Source organism: Bos mutus, chromosome 6 (genome assembly GCF_027580195.1).
Source record: "Bos mutus isolate GX-2022 chromosome 6, NWIPB_WYAK_1.1, whole genome shotgun sequence".
In the NCBI taxonomy this organism is placed as follows: Eukaryota; Metazoa; Chordata; class Mammalia; order Artiodactyla; family Bovidae; genus Bos; species Bos mutus.
Genome location: NC_091622.1, coordinates 113,001,011 through 113,023,243, shown reverse-complemented (window position 1 = coordinate 113,023,243; position 22,233 = coordinate 113,001,011). Strand labels below are relative to the sequence as shown.

At 57.9% G+C, this 22,233-nt stretch overlaps 2 protein-coding genes across 2 annotated transcripts; one reads left to right on the top strand and one right to left on the bottom strand.

Annotated features, from left to right (window-relative positions):
* Window positions 1-889: 889 nt before the first annotated feature.
* Window positions 890-16,969, bottom strand: TADA2B (transcriptional adaptor 2B). Its single transcript, XM_070372756.1, has 2 exons — window positions 16,554-16,969; window positions 890-4,809 (listed from the first exon to the last, which is right to left on the bottom strand). Exons 1-2 carry the CDS (start codon window positions 16,821-16,823, stop codon window positions 3,796-3,798), a joined length of 1,284 nt encoding a protein of 427 aa, XP_070228857.1. The 5' UTR covers window positions 16,824-16,969; the 3' UTR covers window positions 890-3,795.
* A 237-nt stretch (window positions 16,970-17,206) lies between these two features.
* Window positions 17,207-21,102, top strand: CFAP184 (cilia and flagella associated protein 184). The gene has a single exon (XM_070371881.1). It carries the CDS (start codon window positions 17,551-17,553, stop codon window positions 19,210-19,212), a length of 1,662 nt encoding a protein of 553 aa, XP_070227982.1. The 5' UTR covers window positions 17,207-17,550; the 3' UTR covers window positions 19,213-21,102.
* The last annotated feature ends 1,131 nt before the right edge of the window (window positions 21,103-22,233 follow it).

Here is a 22,233-nt window from a genome sequence, read left to right as displayed (position 1 = left end):
AGCGGCACCAGCAGAGAGAGACAACCGGCAAATGCTGACCCTGTGACTCTCCTTAGGACCCTCCTTTCCTCACGCTAAGGGAAAACTGAATGATGGAGCCAGAGAAAAAGTAACCTCCCACAATCTTTGCTTCTGAGGGGGGTACTTCAGGGACTGAAGATCAGTACAGTTACATCTATTTACTGCATAAAAATGGGGGGCACACAAGTTTGAAAGGTATAGGTGATAATCCCATTATTAAAATTGCAAAAAAATTTACCTTTTCAGTTGCTTTAAATTATTTGGTCAAAAGCATAGCCCAGGGATTTCCCTGGTGATCCAGTGGTTAAGAATCCACTTCCCAATGAAGGGGACTTGGGTTTGATCCCTAGTTGAGGAACTAAGATCCCACATGCCACAGGGAGAGAACTAAGCCACAACCAGAGAACCTGTGCTCTGAAGGAAACGTCCCGCGTGCTGCAGCTACGACTGGAGGTGGCCCAATAAATACATGTTAACAGTATATAATGAAGGCGGTAGAGCTCCCTGAGGAAACCGCGCCAGGGGTCACGCCCGGCTCTACACCGAGGTTGTGGGCACGCGGTTTTGCCTCTGGATGCATCTGCACGCTGAGTGTGTGTAACTGTCACGCTAGTTTCTGTGTGTCCCCTCCCACCCTTTTTCAGCTGGAGCTGTACCCACTAAAAGGTGCTAAACCCAGAGATGGTCTGGCTTCGGTGTGAACTGTTTGCAGTTCCACTCATCCACGGTCACCACCAACAGGAAAGCATTACCTGTGTCCATGCTGACACCGCAGTTAGGCCCGTGGGCTGCACCCGGGTCGGGTTCCCGGGTTTTCCCTAACTGTGGCCTGGATCCGTTGCTCCGTGTAGGTGATGGAGCCGGCACTGTCTACTCACCACAGACTTCCGCAGCCTGGCTCCACGGAAGGTCTGTTCCTTTCTGGGAAGGAGCGCTGACCTGAAGGGCTTTTCTGCTTAACAGGAGATCTATTTTAACTCAACAGTTTGGAGGGAAAACAGGCGCGACGTCCAAGAGCCACACTGAGACGTGTCACAAGCTGTTCCCCATCCTGATTCTGAGACTTGCTCGCACCATCCATGAGACTGAAAGCTGTGGCTCCAGGGGCAGGCAGTAAAAAGCAGGCGGTCACACTGTTTGGTTCTCAACCTGTTTAATGTGTAAAAGGAAAAAAGGCGGTAGGCAGAGTTTCGGTCTGAATACATTCTCGGAATGCTGGCCGTCCAGAGCATCATTCTGAACAGCTGATTATCTTCTGTGACTCGAGAGAGTTTCAGTTTTGAAAAGACCTAATTCCATGGGATCATGGTGACTCATTTATCATAAGAATTAAATACAGAAATTTAAAGGCTCCAAGCAAACAGCAGGGGCGGGACTAATGCGACAGTAATAGCTGGAGTTGATGGGGCAAGAGGCAACCAATCATAAAATTACTTTTCCCTTGTAACAAAGGGTTCACACTTTTAACATAAATTATACATTCATTATGGTGTTTAAAAACAGTCAAGCCTAAATAAATTCTTCATACCATCGAGAAGAGACACACACTGACAACCTGCCTAAGCACAGAACTTCTCGTCTGACAGCTCTTGGCCGGGGCCACGCACATTTTACAGGGAGCTTTTGCTTCTCAAGCTTAGTGAAAGTCTGGCAATCATTTTGTATAAAAATAAGACTTAAATTTAAAACCTCACCAAACTAGGAATCTGATGTAGAAAATCGGTGACACTGGAGCAGCTAAAGCCCGCAGTTCTCAGACTTCAGCCCTTGTCCCAGTGCCCTGCGAGGCCCCGCCCCGCGTGTCCGAGGCCTGGGAGGGGAGGGGCCCACGTCCCTGAAGGGCCAGCCGGTCCCCCTGGGGACAATGCGCTGCTGCTCCAGGAACCCTGGCTGAGAACCCCTGGCAGGGCGTAGCACCGTCTCCGCCTCTGCTCGGCACAGACTGTGTCTACGCTCTTGGCAGCCGCGGTTACCCTGCGGGCGACGGCGGGAGGCGGCGCTTGGGAGTGACACCACCATGCGCTGCTTTATGGTCAGAGAGGTCGGTCCCTGTCCCAGGCTTGTGGTCAGGTTGCAGGGAGTTCTGCTCTGCCAGCATGTGATGCGGTTTACAACTAAAGCCACAGACGGCGTGTTTGAGTGTCAGGCACTTAGTTGCCTCTGACTCTCTGTGACTCCGTGGATGGTGGCCCGCCAAGGGTCCTCTGTCCGTGGGGGTTCTCCAAGGCAAGAGTACTGGAATGGATTGCCATTCCCTTCTCCAGATCTTCCCGACCCAGGGATTGAACCCAGGTCTCCTGCATTGCAGCTGGGTTCTTTACCATCTGAGTCACCAGGGAAGCCCCCAATATACTTGACGTGTATATTTAATGCTGGAAATTCACCCTAGGGGACAGACAGAGGATGTGAAAGGAAAAGGCACCATAATTAAGCCATCCTTGGAAATGATGAGGTTTTTTTTTTTTTTTTTTTTTCCTCTCTCAAATACCTTCACTTTAATTTAACTTCAAGCCCAAGCATTCTGGGAGGTAAACAGTCTGGTAACTACAGGGGGTGAGAGGCAGGATGCGCCCCAAGACTACAGGAGAAGCACTGGGGTCTGGCCACTCCACTGACTCTACAGCAGGGCCTTGGACACGAGAGCCCCAGGCAGCTGGAAGACACACGACTCCTCAGGTTCCCGCGTGAAGGCACCGTGCCCATCACAAAAGGGCGCCCCTGAGAGCCTCTCTGAACCAGGCTGGGCAGAGGCACGCCAGAGTCTGGCTCAAGACTCTAAGCCACTTCTTCCCAGAGAAGCAGTGCCTGGGCCTCCAGGCCACAGGGGTCCCTCTTGCCTAGCCCAGGGCCTGAGACCATACAAGACAAGACACGTGGCCAGTCTCAGAGAAAGAGGGGCTTACCACTGGGGTGAGAACCCTGGAAGGAGCTGACCCAAAACCCAGAACTCTCAACTCTCGGTGAACTTCATTTAAAATGAGTTCTTCCAAGTAAAATGCAAGGCCAAGTTCTAAGCCCAGCAAGAAGCACCCCCAGGGGAGGAGGCCCCGCGTTCTGCCAGTCTGCGCTGGGCCCCGCGTCCCCCTCCAGACACCGCGGTGAGCTCTCTTAAAGTGCCACCGCCAGCCGTCGTGGGGAAGCTGTTTGGCCAACCCGTTCAACACCAGATTCCTCCTGGCGATTCCCTACAGATGCCCGTCCCGCCCTTCCCCAGCCTCTTCTCCTGCCGGGCCCGGCGCCCTCCGCCTAAAGTGCCACGTGCCCGACGCCGAGCGCAGCCGCAGCGGAGCTCAGGTCACGGGGGTGAGCCAGCAGCCGGCAGGGAAGGGCTCCTCTCTGCCCATCTAACAGTCCTGTACCACTGGGAAGCAACAAAAAAAGGAAATTTCCTGATCTCATCATATGCTCCACACTGAACACTTAAAGGCAAATCGTCATCTTAAAGAACTACGTTTAGGGATTCAGTTAAAATATACACAGGTTTTGTCTTCCCTTTGATCCGACTGTTGCTATTGCTTCTTCAGAGGACCATAAAAAGAATTGATACCCTAAAAAAAGGACTCGATTTGTTTTAAAAAAAAGAGCAACAATGCGGGGTGGGGTGGGGGTGGGGGCGGAAAAGCGTTTCCTCTCCTCCCGCCCACCCCCTTTCGTTTGGCTCACAAAGCTTTTTTTTTTTTCCCCTCTTCACTGTCGGTGTGGCCCTCGCGGCACCCATCCAGCCATCCGTCCGTCCGTCCGTCCGTCCATTCCGGGCGCTCCGGGCGGCGGGCTTCAGGAGGCGTCCCTGGATATCCACCCGCTCTCAGTGAGGAAGTTCAGGATCCTCTTCTTGAGGACTTTGTCCAGGTAGCTGGGCAGGCGGCTCTTGGAGGGGATGCCCTGGCGCTTCTGCAGGTGGTCTTTGATGATGATGGTCTTTACGGTCACGTAGCGCGCGGGGCTCAGGTTCAGCGAGCTGCACAGCACCTTCTCGCGGTCCGACAGGAGCTCGAAGCCCGGCAGGTGCTCGATGGCCGCGAACTCGCCGTCCCGGCCGTCCTCCTTGCCGCGCTTGGCGCCCCCCGCCGCCGCGGCCGCAGCCGCCGCCGCCTTGTTCTCCTTGCGCTTCTCGCGCTTGTGCCGGGCCGCCTCGTACTCGGCCGACTCTTCCATCTTGGTGATGCCGTTGCGCCGGTAGCGCTGCAGCTCGCGGATCTTGGCGCGCAGCATCTTCTCCTTGTGCATGTTCTCAAACAGGTCGTCGAACTCCTTGCACGACATGAACTGGTAGAGCGGCCGCAGCTTGAGCCGCAGCTCCTTCTCCTCCTTGGTGACCTTGCGCCGCGCCGCCCGCTCCTTCTCCTTCTTGTCCTTGCCCAGGAAGGCGGGCACCAGGTTGTAGTCGCGCGCGATGTTCTTACGCCGCTGCCGCTCGCGGAGCTTGCGCACGTACATGTCCACGTGTGCGCGCTTCAGCTCGATCTCCACGTCGTCGTCGTCATAGTTGACCGAGAGCCCGCTGATGAGCGTCTCGGCGTCCTGGTCATACTCGATCTCGTAGTCGTCCCGCAGCGGCATGTAGCCCAGCTGCTGCTGTTCGGCCACCGAGATGTCTAGGGGAGGCAAGGGGGTGGTGAGGCTGGGAGAGAGGGGGCCCCCACTGGGGCAGGTGTGGTCGGTCACCCGGTTGGGGATGGTGTCGGGGATGCAGGCCTTCCCCAGGTTGCCGTGGATGTACATGCTTACGTAATGCTCCATTACTTCCTGGGGAGTCCGGGAAGCGCCCACGTGAGCCGCCATGTCCTCCTGCAGAGACAAGAAGCGTCAGAGGGTCAGACGCAGGCTGGGCGCGGAGGTCCCTGGGCGCCGCCACCCTGCGGCCTGCGGGCGCCGTGCTGTCCATCCCCCACAGCCACTCTGGATGTCGGCGCTGGGGGTAGGACCTTCGGGGAATCCATGCCCCGAGAACATCAGTACCCAGATGGGCAACCGGCCTGGAGGGCAAAGAAAGCCACATCCCAGACCCCAGCTCTTCTCCTGGTTCTCTTAAGAGGACAAACAGAGGCTCCCTGGGGCTCAGGCCGCCCTGCCCGCCAGCAATTAGGCCTGGGTGGGCAGCCAGAGCCCCGGGGTGGGTGGGTGGGTGGGGGGTCCCCACTAGCTCCAGTGACCTCTCCGCTCTTTGAACTAGGAGAACAGATGCAGCCCGGGGCCTCCCCACCAGGGAAGGTGCCAGCTCACCGCGCCGCCTGTGTCCCAGCGCAAAGAGCCAGGCTCCGTCTCTGATGCCCCGGCCCCGGGCCGGCGTGTTCCTTCCCCGGGTGGCGGTCAGATGACCCGGGCGTTGGGCCACCGCTTCTGCCGGCCCCTGGGGTCCAGCAACCAGCTGGAGACCAGCCCGGGCTGCAGGCAGGGGTCACGCCTCCAGAAGGGACCCGCCCTGCGCGCACAGGGTTATTAATGGGAGGAAATTGTACAAGTCTCTCAATCTTTTCCTCTGCCAAGAGGCCTCTTCCTTAAAGGGAACCGCTAAAGCCACTTGAGAAAGCAGCCGCCTGCACTGTGCACTCGCTCCCAGCAGCCACTCTGCGCCCCGCTGGCCTCACTCCCCCAGCTCTACCCACCCGCCCAGAGACACTCAGCGTCCCCCCATGGTCGGGATGGTCCCTGCACCCCCATAGGCCCGAATGGGAGCCCAGGAAACCAGCCGGTCCCCTGAGGGGCTGACCCTGCCAACCACCGGGCACAGAGGGGAGGAAGGTGTCAGGAAGGCCCCCAGAGAAACCAGACCGGCGTCCGCCCTGCCAGCCTCTCCCCAGGGAGCGCCGCTCGGGGTGGGGGGTAGGGGGGTACAGAGAAGGCCACATTGGGACCCACCCTGCCAGGCCACCTCTGTGCACCGTGAGGGGCAGCGAGGATCAGAGCTGAGAGCAGACTGTCTGCTGGAGAAACTACATGCTTCTTTCTTTAAAAACCTCTCTCAGCACCAAGTGTGCAGTTATCCTTTCCCAGGAAACATTTCATCCAAAAAAACAAAAGGAAGTCACAACCATCACTACCGTCACCGTCTCCCAGGCTGGCCACTCCTGCCTTGGAGCCCGCAGGCCTCACAGTAAAAGAACAGGGGGCGCTGGGGAGCGCTCACGCTCTCCCCGCAGCCCAGCCCACCCCAGCCGGGCCCAAGGAGCCCCCGGGACACATGTCTTTCCAGGAGGAGAGGCTGTGCTTGCCAGGGAGCCGGGGGTGCCATCAGCCTGAGCTGAGCTGCCCGCGCTGGGCGGGCGGCCAGGGGCGTGGGAGCCACGCCCTCAGCATCCAACCCTCACCAGTGCAGTGCCGGGTCCCCGGGCCTGGTCCAGTGCGGCCCTGCGGGAGAGCTCTGCCCTCCGAAAGGCCGATGGCCCCGGCGCCCCTCGGGTGCTCGGCGAGGGGGAGACTCACAGCCCGAGGGCGCAGGGGGAGGCCGAGCAGCGACGCGGCCTCTGAGCGAACCGAGGCAGCCCCGTGACCTGTCCGAGGGCCTCTCCGTCAGCCTGCGCCCTGCGGACGGAGCAGGCAGGGGCTGTGCAGCCGTCCTCCGGCAAGACTGACCGGCCCCGTGAGCCCCCACGCGAGGCGGTGAGGACACGCGGGAGACGGCGGCGGCCCGCCTGTGCTCCTCAGACACTCCCTCGGGGCCCGGGCCCCCAGCCCGGTGCCCAGGGCGCGGAGCGGGGTGGGTGGGGGTGCTGGGAGGGAGGCCCTCCACCGTCTCTGCCTTCTGAGGACTTGGCGCTTTCCGCTGGACGCAGGCACAGCCCGTTTTGAAAACGAAGGACGAGTCCCGAGCATGGGAGAAGCAGGAGGGGGAACCTGGGCCGCTGGGGGCCAGGACGCGGGGCCGCCCCCGACCACAGGCGCCCGCACGCCCCGCGCCAGCACTCCTGAGTGCCCCGGAGACGCAGGAGGAGGTGTGCAACCCCGGCAGCCCCTCAGGCGCGGTCTGCGCGGAGTTACCGTTTCTGCGCACTGCCTACCCTGAGGAGATGCAAGACGCTCACGTTCTGAGGGTACCGGGAAGGGAGGTGAGGTTCTGTGCACTAGTTTTCATCTTCTTCAGTAAAACTAAAAGGGATTTTTTTTTTTTAAGTTAAATTCTGCCTCAATTCTCTGTTTAAACAGGTCTAAGATTTTCATGAAAAATGACCCCATGGACTGCAGCAGGCCAGGCTTCCCTGTCCTTCACCATCTCCCAGAGCTTGCTCAAACTCATGTCCATCGAGTCGGTGATGCCATCCAACCATCTCATCCTCTGTCGTCCCCTTCTCCTCCCGCCTTCAATCTTTCCCAGCATCAGGGTTCTTTCCCATTGAGTTGGTTCTTCGCATCAGGTGGCCGGAGTTTCAGCTTCAGCATCAGTCCTTCCAATGAATATTCAGGACTGATTTCCTTCAGGACTGACTGGCTGGATCTCCTTGCATCAAATATGTATGTGTGTGTGTGTACACACACACACACACACACACACACACACACACACACACACACAACACAGCGTCCTTAAAAGAGAAGACCTCTGTTCCGGGAGGCAGCCCCGCCCCCTTGCATCAAATATGTATGTGTGTGTGTCTACACACACACACACACACACACACACTGTCCTTAAAAGAGAAGACCTCTGTTCCGGGAGGCAGCCCCGCCCCCTTGCATCAAATATGTATGTGTGTGTGTCTACACACACACACACACACACACACTGTCCTTAAAAAGAAGACCTCTGTTCCGGGAGGCAGCCCTTGCCATCATCAAATATGTATGTGTGTGTGTCACACACACACACACACACACACACACACACACACACACACACACACTGTCCTTAAAAGAGAAGACCTCTGTTCCGGGAGGCAGCCCCGCCCCCTTGCATCAAATATGTATGTGTGTGTGTCTACCACACACACACACACACACACACACACAGTCCTTAAAAGAGAAGACCTCTGTTCCGGGAGGCAGCCCCGCCCCCCGGCAGTGCGCAGGCGCGCTTCCTCGGGGTTCACGGGCCGGTGGCCCTCTGCTCTGCGTCTTGCTCCGCAAACGTCCACACTCCTGGGGCCTCCTTCGTAGAGGCCGGTGGCCTGGGATAAGAAGCTGGGCGGTCTCCAGACACACAGGCTGGGTTTCTCCAGCCCCACCAGGCAAGGGGCTGCACAGCCGTGGGCCCTGCGTAGACACCTCGGTGACCCAGCTCCTCTTCAGTTAACACAAGGGGTTTCTGGCTTGAGAGAGACCCAGGCAGTGGCTGTTCATGAAGCCACAAGTCAGCGAGGCTGGTGCCCTGTCACCAGGCCCCCAGGACCCTGCATCACCACCTTGGCCGCTGCCTAGGGGGAGGCAGCTACTCGGGGAGATGCCGGCCAGCGACTGCTGAGAATCGACCCTGGGGGCTGCCACGTCAGCTCGGCGCCAGTGAAAAAGGCCCAGGAAAGTCCACAGGAGCCTGAGTTCCACGGGCTTTGAGACTGAGGGCAGTGACGGAAGGGGACGGCCAGGCTCTGACCCTAAGAGTCCACAGAGGACACACAGGTTCCGGGAAGCGATGACGGACACACCCCGACGATGATGGTTCACGCCGGCCGCTGGCCTGGCGTCCCGCTTGTCTCATCTCACGTGTCTCCAGTCCCCATGTGTCAGCGGGTCACACCAGGGAGGGACCATCCCATCTGCGCCTTACAGCGGCCCGTGATGGCAGGGGGCAGGGTGGGCGAAGGGGAGGTCCTGTCCCTCGCGTGTTCAAGGTCCAAGTTGTTTTGCTTCATCCAGATGGGTGGATGGACAGACAGACAGAACCGTTGGGCAGGCAAGGAGCAGCAGAAGTGAGTTTCGGGGAAAGAGACTTGAAGGGAAAGTTCAAGTACGACTGAAATGGAACAAGGCACCCAGCTGTAGCCTGAAGGTGGCCCCTTTCCCACTGCAGCTTGCGGTAACACCCTGGGAAGCAGCCCAAAATCTGGAGGTTTGTTCTATACGCGAACTTAAAAAAAAAAAGGACTCCCATTTTTAGAACAAGATGAGGAGAGTTCGGTATGCTGCTTCCTGGAGTCCTTTGAAAAATAAAGAAAACGCATCTCTGAGACGCTGAGCTGGGCCCGTGAGGTCACCGAAGGGAAAAGATGCAGGCCAGTCCCACCGCGGGCCGGCCAGCTCCTGCTGGGACTGCCGCGGGGTCTCTCCCCTCTGGCCGAGGCCTCCCCTGCCCTGTGACCTGGCCTCTGCCAACAAATGCCAGCTGCCCTCTCTGCACAGCCTGGGGCCAGGCCTTGGGCCCCGCTCCAGGCCCCACCCCTTCACTGCTGCGTGACCTGGACGTGTCACTAACTTCTCTGTGCCTCGGTTTCCTGGTCTGGATTACGAGGGTGCTGCTAAATACCACCTTCACAGGACGGTTGGAGAGTAAATGAGGGAATACACGTTCTCTCAGTCCAGTGCTGGGCACGCTTGGCCCATGGACGCCGGCTTTGTTATTCCTACTACAAAGCTGTTAGCATCGCCTCCAGGGCCTGTGTTCACCCAGGTCACCTCCTCCAGGAAGGCTTCCATGATGCCCAGAGTGAGGCTCACATCCTGGCTCAATTACTCGCTGCTGTGAGACATGTATCGTCTCTGCTCCTGCTTATGATCTGTAATTGCTCCTCTCAAGTGTCTGTCAGGATAAAACACATCATTGTGAACAACCGCAGTTAACGCGTACGGGTTTCACCTCATCTCATCCTCCGAGCAGCGTCCCCCACCTCCCACATCAGGAGGACCACCTCGGGCGCGGCCACCCCAGGGACACAGGCCAGCTCTCGCGCACCCCGGCACAGGAGGTGCAGCCCACCCACAGGCAGGGCAGTGCCAGCGCTCCCCTTCCCGGACGGACCACCTCACAAGCGTGCAGCCGCGGCACCCTCTCTGACCCCTGGGACGTGTGGGGGACACCGCGGACCCACATCTTGCTGGTGCAGAGCATCCAGTCCCCCGTCTCTGTGCAAACCAGGGCCTCTATCAGGACGACTCTCTCAATCGCGTCGCAGGGCGCCCTTCCCGAGCAGGTCGGTGGGCCTGGTCAAGAAAGGGTGCACGTCCTTTCTTGACCAGCCTTGTGTCTGCCTCGGGGGCGGGGGCCACGAGGCTGGCTTTGTTCCCGAGGCTCCAGGGCCAGGCGCACTACATTCCCTCAGGGAGATGTGGCTCCTGCTTCCTTCTTTAAAGGAAGACATCTCAAGGGGACAGAAGCATGGGCAGCTGGGGTAGAGACCCCAGGGGCCAGCCAGGACGCTGCAGGGCCTCGGGGGGCGGCAGGGGGAGCCACCTGCGGGGCCAGGAGCGCAGGGTCCAAGGCCAAGGAGGGGGCAGTGGGCCCACAGGACCGATTGAAGTCAGAGCCGCAGGCCCAGGAGGGCGCTCCAGGCCGGCCGGCCTGCCCCGAGGACCCAACCTGGGCTCTGGACTCGGACTGGGGCCTGCAACCCCGCCGGCCTCCCACATGCTCCAGTGCGCATGCGCCCTCCCCGCAGCGGGGACTCCAGCCCATCACACCCACATGGGGCCCTGAATGCGGCCACTTCCCTCTCCAGCCAGGCCGGTCACCTTTACAGTGAGGGGAACGACCCGCTGGCCTCTCGAGGGCTGGGAGGACGCCCTGGGCTGGCAGCCTGCATCTCCAGACGCTCCCTCTGACCTCCAGCCTAACCTGCCCCCACCATGCGCCGCTGGCCGGGTCAAGGCCAGCTGCCACGAGAACTGGTCTCCAGCCCATCCTTCCAGGCCACTCCAGGTGCCCTGTGTCCCTGGGCCACCGCTCCTGTTTCACAGGCCTTTTTTTTTTTTTTTTTAAAGCTAGAAAGCTCCATAAGCCTCCCCTCTGTTCCAGGGTCCCCATCCTCCTCCCTGAACTCAGAATTCACCAGCTCACACCTGTGAATGCCCCTCGGGGGACTAAAGCTTCTCAGGTCAAATCAGGCTATACTTGTGAGAGAGCTTTACGAAGCCACGGGCCCTACTGTGAAAACCACATGGCGGGGCCTCCAGAAACACACAGGATTACCTCACCATCCAGCAATTCCACCTCCTGGTGTTTACCCGAACTAACAAGGACTTCTGCGCTATCTGGACACCTGTGTTCACCACAGAAGCATTCCTGACAGCGAGTGCCCACCCACAGACGACTGGATAAACAAAGCGTGGTCCGTCCACACCACGGACTATTACTCAGCCTTAAACACGAAGGAGGTTCTGACATCTGCTACAACACTGGCCAACCCGGGGGGACATTATCCTAAGACACAACGCAGTCACAAGAATACAGACATTATGTGAACCCACTGAGGTGAGGTCCCTAGAACAGGTGAGCCCACAGCGACGCCAAGCAGAACCGCAGCTAAGAGGGGCTGTGGGGGGACGGAGACAGGGCTAGCGTGTAACGAGGAAGACTTTCTGTTCACGACGACAAGAGTTGTGGCCAGCGGTGACGGCTGCCCAGCAGCACTGATGTGCTTCCCGCCACTGGACTGGACGCCGACAAACAGGTAAAACGGCGAGCTTCACATTGTCAGTCATTTCAGCCGCTCAGCCGTGTCCGCCTCTTTGCGACCCCATGGACTGCAGCACGCCAAGCCTCCCTGCCCATCACCACTCCCTGAGCTTGCTCAAATTCATGTCCTTTGAGTCGGTGATGCCATCCCACCATCTCCTCCTCTGTCGTCCCCTTCTCCTCCTGCCTTCAATCTTTCCCAGCATCGGGGTGTTTTCAAAGGAGTCAGTTCTTCGCATCAGGTGGCCAAATATTGGAGCTTCAGCTTCAGCATCAGTCCTTCTAATGGATATTCAGGACTGATCTCCTTTAGGATTGACTGGTTGGATCTCCTTGCAGCCCACTGTATGTCTGATGTATACATAAAGTCTATGTATACATGGATCCATGCGCCTAATGTATACATAAAGGGTACACTGTGTATCACGGTGCATCGAGTATCAGGATACATACTTTATGTGTACACTAGACACCTGGTTCCATATACTTTATATATACACTATGTACACATAATGTATACTTTACCACAATAAAAATATATACTTTGTTTTGAATAGTAAAAGTTTTACAAGCTGCATGCTTTACTGTAGCTACATCGGTGCTTCTTAAAGTAGGGTCCCTGGGACAGCAGCAGCATCGCCTGTGAACCTGTTGGAGCTGCAGCCTCTCATGCCGCCCCCGACCTACTGGCTTCAGAAGGCTGGGGTGGCGGGGGAGAACGACAGGACTTGTGCCCAAGGAGCCTCCCAGGGTGTCCTCACTCACTCTGCAAGTTTAAGACCCACTGCTCAGGGACTTCCTTTCCCTGGTACTCCGGGGGACTCCATGCTCCCACTGTAGGGCTACGGGTTCAACCCCGAGCCAGGGAACAAGGGTCCCACAGAGTCTGTCCCCCAAACAATAAAAGCCCTGCTCTGCATAACCCTCTGAACTCTAGCTGGTTTCTCCAGCCAAGCTCTTCCCTGCCCCTTCTTGATGGCGATTAAGACCCCCACTCTCAGGAGGCTCACAGGATGGACCCATCCATCTCTCACCAACACACAGAAGGGCTCCACTGTGCTGAGGAGGAGACCATGCTGAGAACCCACTGCGTCAGAGGCCCTGGACTCTCTGTAACCCGCTGTGTCCAGCCCTCACCCGGGGGTGCTCTGCGTGTAGCACAGGGTCCAACACAAAGTGGGTCTTCAGCAAGCGCTGGATGATGAAGGCCCACGGCGCATCCGCCACCCCGCCTGCCGGGCCCCGCTGTCATCTACAAAAGGAAGCCGTTGTTCACGACGTTCCGCCCGCCTGCGGAATCAGCCTGAACGTGCCGTTCACAGCACAGGGCCTCAGAGTCCACAGAGCACTCTGCGTCCTTTTGCAACTTGAAATCGAGCTTCAGGGCCAGCGTGAACCCCACCTGCCCTGGAGTCCTCCTGACCATGGGACGTGGGGGAGGCCCACGCCTCCTTCAAACTGGTCGATGCTCCAGCAACCAGCTAACAAATGCCTGGCACTGTGGGAAAGCACAGCTTGGCGTTCACGTCTGTGCTTGTGTCCCCCCGGGATCCGTGTCTTCCAATCCTGAATCTGCACAGCGCCCACCACACAACCAGCTGCCCGGGTCGGGGGGCTTAAAACCCATGGTGCTGGGACCCGGTGAGCCCCGCCCACCCTGAGCCCTTTTCTGGTCTCCCGTCATGGGTGTCAGCCCTCACCCCCGTCCTCTCTGCTGCTCATCCCCAAACCCTCCTGGCCTTGTGGCCAGCACCCCTCAGCCGGGCCCGGACCCTGGGACAGACTGTGAGCAAATGATCCAGACTTCAGCAGGGCCTGTCCGCACGGAGTCCCCACAACCCCACGCCCATGAGTACCACCAGAGAAATCACAGTGGTCTCACCTGCCTCTCCACCACTGTCCCCACACCCACACCCGCCCTTGGGACCCAGTCCCTGTCCCCGAGCCCCGGCCCCCACATTCACCCCCCACCCAGTCGGGTCAAGACCCGGCTCCAGCCAGGGGCGTGCAGCCCCCCAGCCACAGCAGATACTGCTGCCGCACCAGGAGGTTAAGCCCGGGCTCTGCACCAGGGCCTTCCGTTCTCGGGGTCACCACTCTTCAACCAAGAACCAGCCCACAGCCTGCTGAGAGGAGCACGCAGACACGCGTGCAAAGCGCCTCACCCAGAACCCGCACCTGCTGATGGCAGCCTGCATGGGACACGCGGCTCGGGGCTCATGCCTGGAAACAGCCTGCCTCTCAGCACTGCAGAGGAGCCTCTGAGGAAGCACGGCCAAGCTCAGGGCAAAGACGCCCCAGAGAGGAGAGGGAGAGACAGGAGAGCTGCACCTCGGCCTGGCCCATGGACCTCCGACCCCAGACCGCAACGCCTGCTGAGCAGGGAGAAGCCCCCGGCTTTGTCTCAGAACAGCTGAGCCTGCTGCTGCCCCGATTCAGAGCCTTTCAGCACGGTCTCCAGATGGCTCCCGTGCAAGTTAAAGTAGTACTGCTTTCAGAGCACCCTCCCGGCCTCCCTCAGTACACTCTAATACATCTTTCAGTCCCGGGCTCGCTTTTCGAGTATTTTCCGCAAAGCTGCAGGGAGGCAGTGCTGACGGGGTGGCTCGGAGCACAGACTTGGTCACCAAACGATTCGGTCCGAACCTGTGGCACAGACCTGCGCTGGGAGGCTCTCACAAGGAACCACGCGAGCTCAACACAGTGCCTGGCACCCAGCGAGCCTCTTGGTCCATGCCAGCTATTTTTAGTGGCGACTGCAGAGATAAGAGCTCCAAGAATGAAGCAGGGAAGGGAAGTCTCTCTGAAGCAGATATGATATGGAAGCAGAAAGACCAGTCACAAACCATGATTGGGGCGGTGTGGGGGAGTGCTCTCAACAGAAGAAATAACAAATGATTCAAAGGATCCCGGGGTAGGTAGACACTGAAAGGCCCCGCAGGCCCTCAAGTTTCATCTCTGTAGAACTGGAAGCTGCTGCAGGCTGACGGGACAGGACCTGTCCTCAGAGACAGCTCCAATCCTGCTGCCTGGAATGGGCTGTGGGGCCCGGGTACCAAGCAGAGAGGCCAGTCCGGAGGCTCCAGGAGCGATCAGGCCAGAGATGGACATCAGCCTACACTGAGGCTGTGAGAAGAGGCTAGCTTCTGGAGGATTCTGAAGACAGAGCTGCCGCTGAACTGGACCCTGAAGAAGACCCTGAGAATGGTACTCCATTTGCAGCCCGAGGAGCCAACCAATCAAGGTGTGCGATTTGGGTCAAGGGAAGTGGAGGAGCCCAGGAGATACACACAGGGACAGCAGAGATGGGTTTGTGACTGGGGGCTGGACCTCAGGACCAGCCCACCACGACCCTGTAATGCCCATGAAGGCCAGGCTGACACCTTTCTTTCCGGACTCCTTCACTGTTGCAGGACGAGCACAGAGCAGAGGCTCCATACGCGTCCACGGGCAGCACTTCAGGACAGTGAGGGGGGTCTGGAGCGTGGCCTCCGTGATGCAGGCACTCAGCTGAGAACCCGGAGCAGGGTCTCTAAGGAGCTGGGAGAGGCTCGAGATTCCAGGGCTGCGGAATGGGCACGGGTCCCCGAAGACTGGCTCACTTGACCGATAGAATAAAGCTAACCTAAATACAGGCAGGGCAGGCTTGGGGATGCAGGGAGAAGCGTGGAACGTCTCCACCAGCAAGCCCAGGAGAAGGGGCCGGCAGTCGGCCCCCAGCGTCTGTGGGCTCAACCCCGCTCGGCCATTTTAGACAAGGGACAGAGTATGGGATGATTCTGGTGGCCTGGGAGGATTCTGGAACAATCCTCCGTGGATAATGAGGGACGGCTGTGCTGCTGGAGAAGTGGTTCGAGGAGCTGGGGGACCAGCATGTGGAAGGGTCTGGAAAGATGAGGGAGTGGGCTCCCGTCTCTCCCCCCGGGCACTCCTCACAATGCCTGGAGGTGGCCACAAGTCCCTGGTGGTTATGGGCCAAAAGCCAGCCAGGCCTTCTCCTCCTAACACGGACAAGAGCCTCCTCTTGGAGAGTGCGAAAAGCACCCCTCAGAGACCACCTGGAGAAGAGCCACCACGTGTCTCTCTCGAGAGCCCGATGTGAATGAGTCCAGTCCAGCTCTGTGTTCTCTCCGATAAACTTCCCCAAAGAAACCTCCTGAGGGAAAGAAAGTGAAGTCGCTCAGTCGTGCCTGACTCTTTGCGACCCTGTGGACTGTAGCCTGCCGGGCTCCCCTGTCCACGGGTATTCTGCAGGTGCGAACGCTGGAGTGGGTTGCCATTTCCCTTCTCCAGGGGATCTTCCCCATCCAGGGATCGAACCCCGGGGTCTACTGCAGGCAGACTCTTTACCAACTGAGCCCCCAGTGGAGAGACCCAAATGCAAAAGGTCAGGCGTGGTCCGATCCATACACTCCATGGCAGAACCCACTTAGCCCGGGGCACACGAAGCCCAGGGTGTCGCGGGGACGCGAGGGTCAACAAGTGCCTGGCAGGGGACACAAAGTGAGTGGTGGTGGCGGTGAGGGTGGCAGGGAGGACCAGGAGCGCCTGCTTGCACGGCAGAGGGCGTGGAGAGGAGCTCCTCTGGCCTTCAGCACACTGTCCTCCAGGCAAAACCCACTCCTTCCTGGGGTACCCTACTGCTGTCAAGTCTCAGAGCCGCCTGTGTCCCCCTGACTCCCTTCTGGGGAGTCCGGCCTCGCCCAAGGGGTGCACTCGGCAGACACCAGCGGAGGTCACCCCAAAAGGCTGGGAAAACAGCCCTGGGGTGGGGGGTTGGGGGGCAGCCAGCCGTGGCCCGATTCCCCCCCCTCTCCCCGCCCCACTCCGCTACTTCCTGCTGTGTGACCTTGGGCGGCTGGCTCACCCTCTCTGTGCGCCTGGCCCTGCCCGGGGAGGCGGGCGCGGGCCTCCCCGCCTCCACCGCCCATCGCCACCCCCCGCGCCCTCGCGGCGCCCGCACCCCCGCAGGTGCGCCCGGGGCCCTGCGGCTCACCCAGTTCCCGAAGCCGAACTGCTCGATGGCATCCAGCAGCAGCTGCTCCTCGCGGCTGGTCCAGCCGCCCTCGGCCTCGGGCCCCCAGAGCGTGAAGCGCCCGCCGTCCACCAGCTGGTAGCCGTGGTAGCGGCGGTGGTGGCCGATCTCCGCGCCGGCGGAGAAGCACTCGGGGCACAGCTCGATGTCCTGGCACTCGGTGCAGCGGAAGCGCAGCGGGCTCACCTCGGCCAGGCAGTACACGCAGTACTTCTTGCCAAGCTCCGCCATCTTCCGCCACCGGGGCCCCGCCGCCCCGCGCTCCAGCGAAACCGCCGCGGCCGCCGCCGCCGCGGCCGCCCCGCCCCAGGCGCCCGCTGCAGCCGGCCTGCCGGGCCGCGCGTCCCGCCTCAGCGCGCAGGCGCCCTCGGGCCGGCCCGGCGGCGCACCGCGCAGGCGCCGCCGCGCGGAGGGGGGTGGGAGTCCGGGCGCCCGGCCCGCCGCTCTGCGCCTGCGCGCCCCCTAACCCAGTGCCAGCCGCCTGGCCTCAGAGGCACAGACGCTCTGAGGCCGGCAAGAGGGCGGAAAAGGAAGCCGGGGCGGGACGCGTCCCGCCCCCTCTCGGTGCGAGCCTACGCCCTCCGCCAATCAAAGCAGCCCCCCGTCGTCCGGGGGCGGCCTCCCATTGGACTGCATTGGCCGGGAGGCCGGGAGGAGAAGGGGGCGGAGCCCCAGGCCCTGGAAAGTGGGCGGAAAAGGAAGCGAGGAGGGACGCGCCCCGCCCCTTCTGGGTACGAGCCTACGCTCTTCGCCAATCAAAGGTGACCCCCGTCGTTCGGGAGCGGCCTCCCATTGGTCTGCTCCGGCCGGGAAGGCGGGGAGGAGAAGGGGCGGGGCGTGGGGCAGAGATCCAGCCAATCGCCGGGCCCCTCCGCGCGCGCCCCTGGTTGCCCCTGGAAACCAGACAGCCAGCAGCTCCCCGCTGGAGGGTCTGCGGCGCTGACCGGGAGGACGGGAGATGGATGACCACACTGGGGACCCCGAGACGGAAGATGGAGAGGTGGAGAGCCTGGCCTCGCGGCTGTCCGGGATCAAGGCCAGCTCCGTCCCCCGGTCCCCGGTGGAACCCGTGGAGCCGGAGCCGGAGCCGGAGACGAAGACCGTAGAGGCTTCGGAGGAAGGCGCCGCCGCGCCGAAGCCGGCCAAATCCCAGGAAGGGCTGGCGGTTACCGAAGCTGCTGGCGAGGAGGGGCCCGGAGAGCTTGAGAGCCCGGCCGAGGCCCAGGAGGAAGCCGAGCCAGGGGAGCCGCGGGAGGCCGGGCCTGAGGAGCCAGCCGAGCCAGAGCCCGAGGAACCCGAGGAGGAGGAAGAAGAGGAGGAGGGCGAAGAAGAGGAGGCGGCGGCGGCGGAGCCTGGGAGGAAGGAAGTCCCGTCGCAGGTCTCCCTGCAGCAGGCCACGGCCGGCAAGGAAGAGGCCGCGGCAGCCTGGGGCGCTGAGCGGGAAGGCCAGGTAGAGGAGGAGGAAGAAAGCGAGGCGAGCGAGGCGAGCGAGGAGGGGCTGGAGGCCCGGGTCCCACGGAAAGACGAGGACGAGCTGAGAAACCTGGACGAGGGGCTTGTGCTCGAGCCTTACGACTGGAGCGAGGAGGTGCGGAAGCAGCAGGAGCAGCAGCTTCGCGCCGAGCTTCTGGAGCAGTACCGCGCCCTGGTGGTGGAGCGCGGTCGCTACCAACGCTACAACATCTACTTGCAGCACAAGATCTTCGAGGCGCTGCGCAAGAAAAAGGGTGTGGAGGCCGCCGCCGAGGCGCCCGGAGGCGACAGGGGCGCGGAGCCCGAGGCCCCCGAGAAAGAGCAGGCCTACCTCCGCCATCTGGCCGTCCTGGAGGACCTGCGGAAGCAGGAGGCCGACGACCTGCGCTGGTATCACCACGAGCTGGACCAGCTGAAGCTGCAGTGCCAAGAGAAGGTCTCCCGGGTGGACAAGGAGTGGCGGCGCTTCCAGGCGCTCAAGAAGCAGGTGGTGATGCAGGCCATGGGCAGCTGCTGGATGAGGGGCGGCCGCCAGGTCGCTCTGCGAGAGGTGGAGCAGATCCAGGCACTGGAGGATAAGAAGGAGAAGGAGATGAGCACCGTGAGGCTAGAGAACGTGCAGCTGAAGCAGAGCCTGGTGCATTTTGAAACCAGGATGAGGACCCAGGAGGACCTGACCGAGGGCCTGCTCCTGATAGACTTTGAACAGCTCAAGATCGAGAACCAGACCTTCAATGAAAAGGTCGAGGAGCGAAATGAGGAGCTCCTGAAACTGCGCGGCAAGGTGACCAACAACGTGCAGATAATAACTCACGTGAAGGAAAAGTTACACTTTGTGGACATAGAAAACATGTGTAAAAAGGCAGAGCTCATGGACATTGAGGCTCAGGTGGCCCAGAAGAGGGACATCTTGACCAAGACTAAGCAAGCACGAGATGGCCTGCGGCTTGACAACATCAGGCTGAATCAGAAGTGTGGGCTTCTGGGCAAGGAATCCCTCCTCCGGGACATGGAAGAGAAAGTGGACAGGACGGAGGTGCTCAACCAGCGCCTGGCGAGCCTGAAGCACCACCACGCCGGCCTCGTTCTGTCCTGCAAAGGCGTGAAGCAGAAGATCAGGGAGGCCAAGGCCTTTCTGCCCTCCTGACTCAATTGATAGGCGACTTCCATCTCAGCAAACTCCATCCTTCACCAACTCCTGTTCTGCCTTTGTTGCCACTCTTTAAAAGGCCCCCGATGATTGGGATGAAATTGTGTTTTGTATTCTTAATTTTTCAGCTTCCAAATTAATGCTGAGCACAGAATTGAGTTAAATATAGAAAAAATAGTAAAACAGGTACAGGGAAACAAACAGGGATGGCTTAATGTACCGACTTCTCATAAAAAGCTGTCACAGACCTTTTTCTATCTGAGCAATTTTATAATTTCAGTGTCCTGACACTGAGAACTGATCCTCCTCCATGTTCAAGAGGGTTCAACAAACGGGCAGAGTGCCCAGAAAATTCCTGTGCACTAAACGCATTAGTAAATCCTCTTTGAATGTACTGAACTGTGTGGTCCTGAATCGCTCATTTCAGGTCAAACCTCACCAATTCCCTTAAAACTGTTTTGCATGTAAACAGCGCTAGCTTCTGGGGTAATCAACACCCAGGAAGAGGAGGGACGAGAAACAGGGAGAAGAAGAGCCTTGTCCAATGAAAGGAGGCTCAGTCTGTCTAACTGTGAATGTCTGTTTCTGGCTCAAGGACAGTCTTCAATGCTAATGAAACGTTTTCTTGGACCCACTAAAGAAATGCACTGATCCGTGCCAAAAATGAAATTTTGTTTTCCAGTGAAGACAAAATGGTGGTTGTATTGTGTTTTGCAGGTGCAAAATACACAGTGATGTGACTGCTGAGTGTCCATAAGCCTTTCGTTTTCAGCAAGATATTTGCAGATCTTAGACTGTCACTAAGCACATGATTTACTGTGTCAAATATTAAGATTTCTTTCATTCCTTGAGTTAATGTGAGAAACACTAGACAGGTCTATCCCCTTAACCTGAAGTCAGCGATGGCTGTTTTAAGGTTTCTTTGATGCTTTGGGAATCAGGGGCTTTATTTCTTCTTAGTTTTAGCTTGAATTTTGAGATGTGCAGATTGGGATTAAAAGTATTCTTCCATCCCTAAATTTAAGAAGGATCATAAGAAGGATGATCTCTTCTTTGGTGCTAAATACCTTTAGGAAACCCCACTGCAGGCAGATGACTCACTCGTGAGACTATCACAGTAACTTTTGTCTTTTGATGACATTTTGTTTTCTAAAGTGCTTTCCCTTTAAAGCCAATAAAGACTGATTAAAATTCCCTAACTTCCACAGCATGAATACTCTTTTATAATATCATAATCAAAGCACACAAACGTAAGAGTGAGGAGAGTAAAAAGCTTTGCCTTCCTGTTTCCCTTCTCTTTTTCCTCTACAATTTTTGTCTTCTATCCTATTCATCAAGACCAAAGTCAAATAGTGATTCCCTGGCAGATAGAACTTGGTTTTTCCTGTGCCTCAAACTGGGGACAGCAGTGGCTCACTCTTTTTTTGGCTGGGGAGGTTCAAACTGGCAACAGGCTCGGTGCCTACAGCTTTTATTATGAGTCTCCGGCTTTTGATTCACTAGAGAGAGAACAGGTATTTTCAGCTGACTTTGAACCACCGGCAATTACCCAGGTAGATTTCCTCATCAGCCTTCAACCTGGTGACCAGTACGTCTCTGAGTGTGTGTGTGTATTCAGTCGTGTTTAAGCTGCAAAGTTACCGATGTCCTCTCAAATTATGTTACCTGTGCTGAAGATGTTCCAGTTGACTAGAACGTAATAATCTTCTGTTGACTATTTCATAACAAAGTTCTAATAACTCACAAGCTGTTTCAGACAGACCACGTCCGAGGAAGAATGCCAGGGACCCAAAAATCATTGTCCCCCTCCCTCAGCACCTGACAGCTGTCTGCAGGCAGAGCCCCACCCCGGCCTGTGACCCACCCACCCCTCTGTGACTGTACCTCCAGGAGACAAAGACCCTGGAAGGCAGACAGTGGGTCGGGGTTCAATAAATTTGTTGGGTTAATAACATTCATGTCAGTCTCATTTGCTGAATGTATTCGTTACTTGAATTCCTATTAGGTGTCAGGCACAAGTCCCGTGCCGGATTCAAAAATGATTACAGTAGTAATGAGGATGTCTCAATGAAGCAGAGCCAATGAGGACAAGGACAGAAGGCAGGCTTGTAGCTTTGGAAGGAGGACCCCAGAGACACACAGCTCCACCCCTTCCTTGAGGGGACAGTTACAGAGCAGTGCCCCAGTCCAGACTAGAAACCCCTAAAACTAAGACGATTCTTACAAACACTAAAAGGCTATACAGATTTTTTTTCATCTCTTTGTCAAAAAGTACAGGGCCTGAAAAGTGGAGGCACAAGAACATCTAAATGAGATGTCCGTGAAGCTGGCCTCTTGATTTTCTGCTTTCAACATTTTATCCTAATTTAGAAAATAAAACGACAACCACTCGCTAATCTTCAGGTAGATGGCCAAGGCCTTTCCTTAAGGGTAGAATCGTTGATTCTCGAATTGTCTATGGCATCTTAAATTTCTTGCAAAATAACCTCCGTGCAGACTGCATTATCCTCTTTCAAATCCTGGCCACACCACTTCATCAGGCAGGTGGCTCGGCCTCTGTGTGCCTCGGTTTCCTCAGTACTGACTTCAGAGTTGTCGTGAGGATCAAACATACTTTAAGTAAAGGCTTAATGTAGTGCCTGGCACACAGCCACCATACACAGATACTAAGTATTCTCCAGCTGTCTCTCCCACATCCCATTCAACAGCATTTGAAAGAGATTTGCCTTTGAGACTTGTCAAAGCTTTTAGTGTTCTTAGAAGCAACAGTTTCTTTTCACAACACTGGTTTAACATAGCATTTAATTGAATTGTGTAAATACAATAACTACCACCATTGGCATAAAAAAACTTGAGAACGATAATCAGTGACAGGCTCACCTCAGGGATGTAGCTGCGTACGTGCCAGACAGCAGCCTACCAGGCAAGGGAGATTTAGGGTGAACTAGCCTTTTTTTTTTTAAGGTCTGAGCTGGACGTGGCCGCTGTTACAGAGGGCTTTTTGTTTGTTGTTGGCAT